Raw genomic sequence first — 1,513 nt, forward strand, 5'->3', positions numbered from 1 at the left:
AGTCTTTTAGTTACCTCCATGTCTTGAATGGTTGTTGCTAGTTTTCTTGAATGTAGAAGACAAGAATCCTGTATCCTGTTCCAATGTAGTTGAGATTGAAGGGCCATCTTCAAATGTATACGAACATTCAACGTTATTCTCCTGATCCAAAAACGCTTGCAATGTTTCTTGAGCTTGGGCAGATGATTCTACACAAAAAAAAGAATTTATAAAAAGGGAACTTGTTTAATAAAAATTGTCACAAGCTAACTTATTAACCATGGTATTTAAATTCAATGTTATTTTAGGTGGAACAATGAGTGTGATTAACCACTGCAATGCCTATCTTCTGTCAAATGTTACATTGGGAGTCGTGATGGAATCAATAAATTCCCAAAGTATCTGATTACTTCATAAATTCTCAAGGTTTTTGTGCAATATCTAATCAAGAAAAGTGCTAGTCGAGTAGCTGATCGGTAAGGCAGGGGTGCCGATAACTACAGCCTTAACATTGGCACTGCTTCGAGCCACTCATCGCCCAGGGTTTGATTGGTAGAACTAAGCCTTCTTAAGGACCTAAAACAGGAAGTCCAATAACACACATGGTGAACATGGTTTACTTCAGCCTCTGTCATTGTTGAATGATGTGAACTAAGCTCTACATCTGTTAAATAAGTCATGGACCACACCTATATGCAATTCAGCACAGTGGCGCTGCTAGTTTTGGGTTATTCTCCTATCTTTGTACCTAATAAATTCCATTGAACCTACAGCAAACTGAATATACAATAAGCACTTAATAAAAATTGCAGAAAATAAGTTTGAACACTTATGGTTACAGCAGCTATATATTCTTTCAAAAACTGGTATAAAAAACTTACGACTTGAAGGCTGCTTCTTTGTAGGTGAACCCCTTCTTTTGGTAGCATTACCATAGAACTTAGATGGCTGTTGTTGTTGACTACTTAAGGATGAAAAATTAGACATAGAGTATGTTGCATACTTCTCAACAGGTGAAGGCAGTAGAACTGGATCTTGTTGGCATGGCAGTGAAGAAAATTGATTGTTTCTGGTACCCATGACATCTACAACAAACAGAACAAAATAATCCCCAATACAACAATATTTGCATCAACTTAGAGTTGACAGTAGAGTATAAGATAGTATAATACATACTCCAAGTATCGAAATGCACGCCATTGTGTCGAGATTCAATATTTCGACATTAATTATGTCATCATCAGCAGAGTATATTTACTCATTTTAATGTAAATTATTCACATTCACATATAGACAGGATTAAAATACATGTACTCCACTAAAGGGAAAGCACAGTAAAATTTCTATCTAAAAATTGTATTATAATTAATTACAACCTTATTGGTAAGATTTTCACAACCACTCTGAGCTCGGTAGTGAAGAATGAGAGAACCAAAGTGTGTCCACAACAAATACTTGGAACAATATATAACCTAAGTTGGCTAGGATTAAATATACACCCTAGTGTGAAAAACACTTTGGCTCTCAGGTCTGT

At 35.6% G+C, this 1,513-nt stretch overlaps 1 protein-coding gene across 1 annotated transcript; it reads right to left on the bottom strand.

Annotated features, from left to right (window-relative positions):
- Positions 1–6: 6 nt before the first annotated feature.
- Positions 7–1,081, bottom strand: LOC117122353. Its single transcript, XM_033267910.1, has 2 exons — positions 861–1,081; positions 7–188 (listed from the first exon to the last, which is right to left on the bottom strand). Exons 1-2 carry the CDS (start codon positions 1,057–1,059, stop codon positions 7–9), a joined length of 381 nt encoding a protein of 126 aa, XP_033123801.1. The 5' UTR covers positions 1,060–1,081.
- Between the last annotated feature and the right edge of the window lie 432 nt (positions 1,082–1,513).

The sequence above is a fragment of the Anneissia japonica genome, unplaced genomic scaffold (genome assembly GCF_011630105.1).
Source record: "Anneissia japonica isolate Jap-2015-1 unplaced genomic scaffold, ASM1163010v1 scaffold215657_len1513_cov113, whole genome shotgun sequence".
NCBI classification, from domain to species: domain Eukaryota; kingdom Metazoa; phylum Echinodermata; class Crinoidea; order Comatulida; family Comatulidae; genus Anneissia; species Anneissia japonica.

Bases quoted from the DNA above. Each gene is read 5' to 3' on its own strand.
- LOC117122353 (XM_033267910.1), bottom strand. From the start codon at position 1,059: ATGGGTACCAGAAACAATCAATTTTCTTCACTGCCATGCCAACAAGAT. The intron at 189-860 runs GTAAGTTTTTTA...TTTTTTGTGTAG, and splicing joins AAAGAAGCAGCCTTCAAGTC to AATCATCTGCCCAAGCTCAA.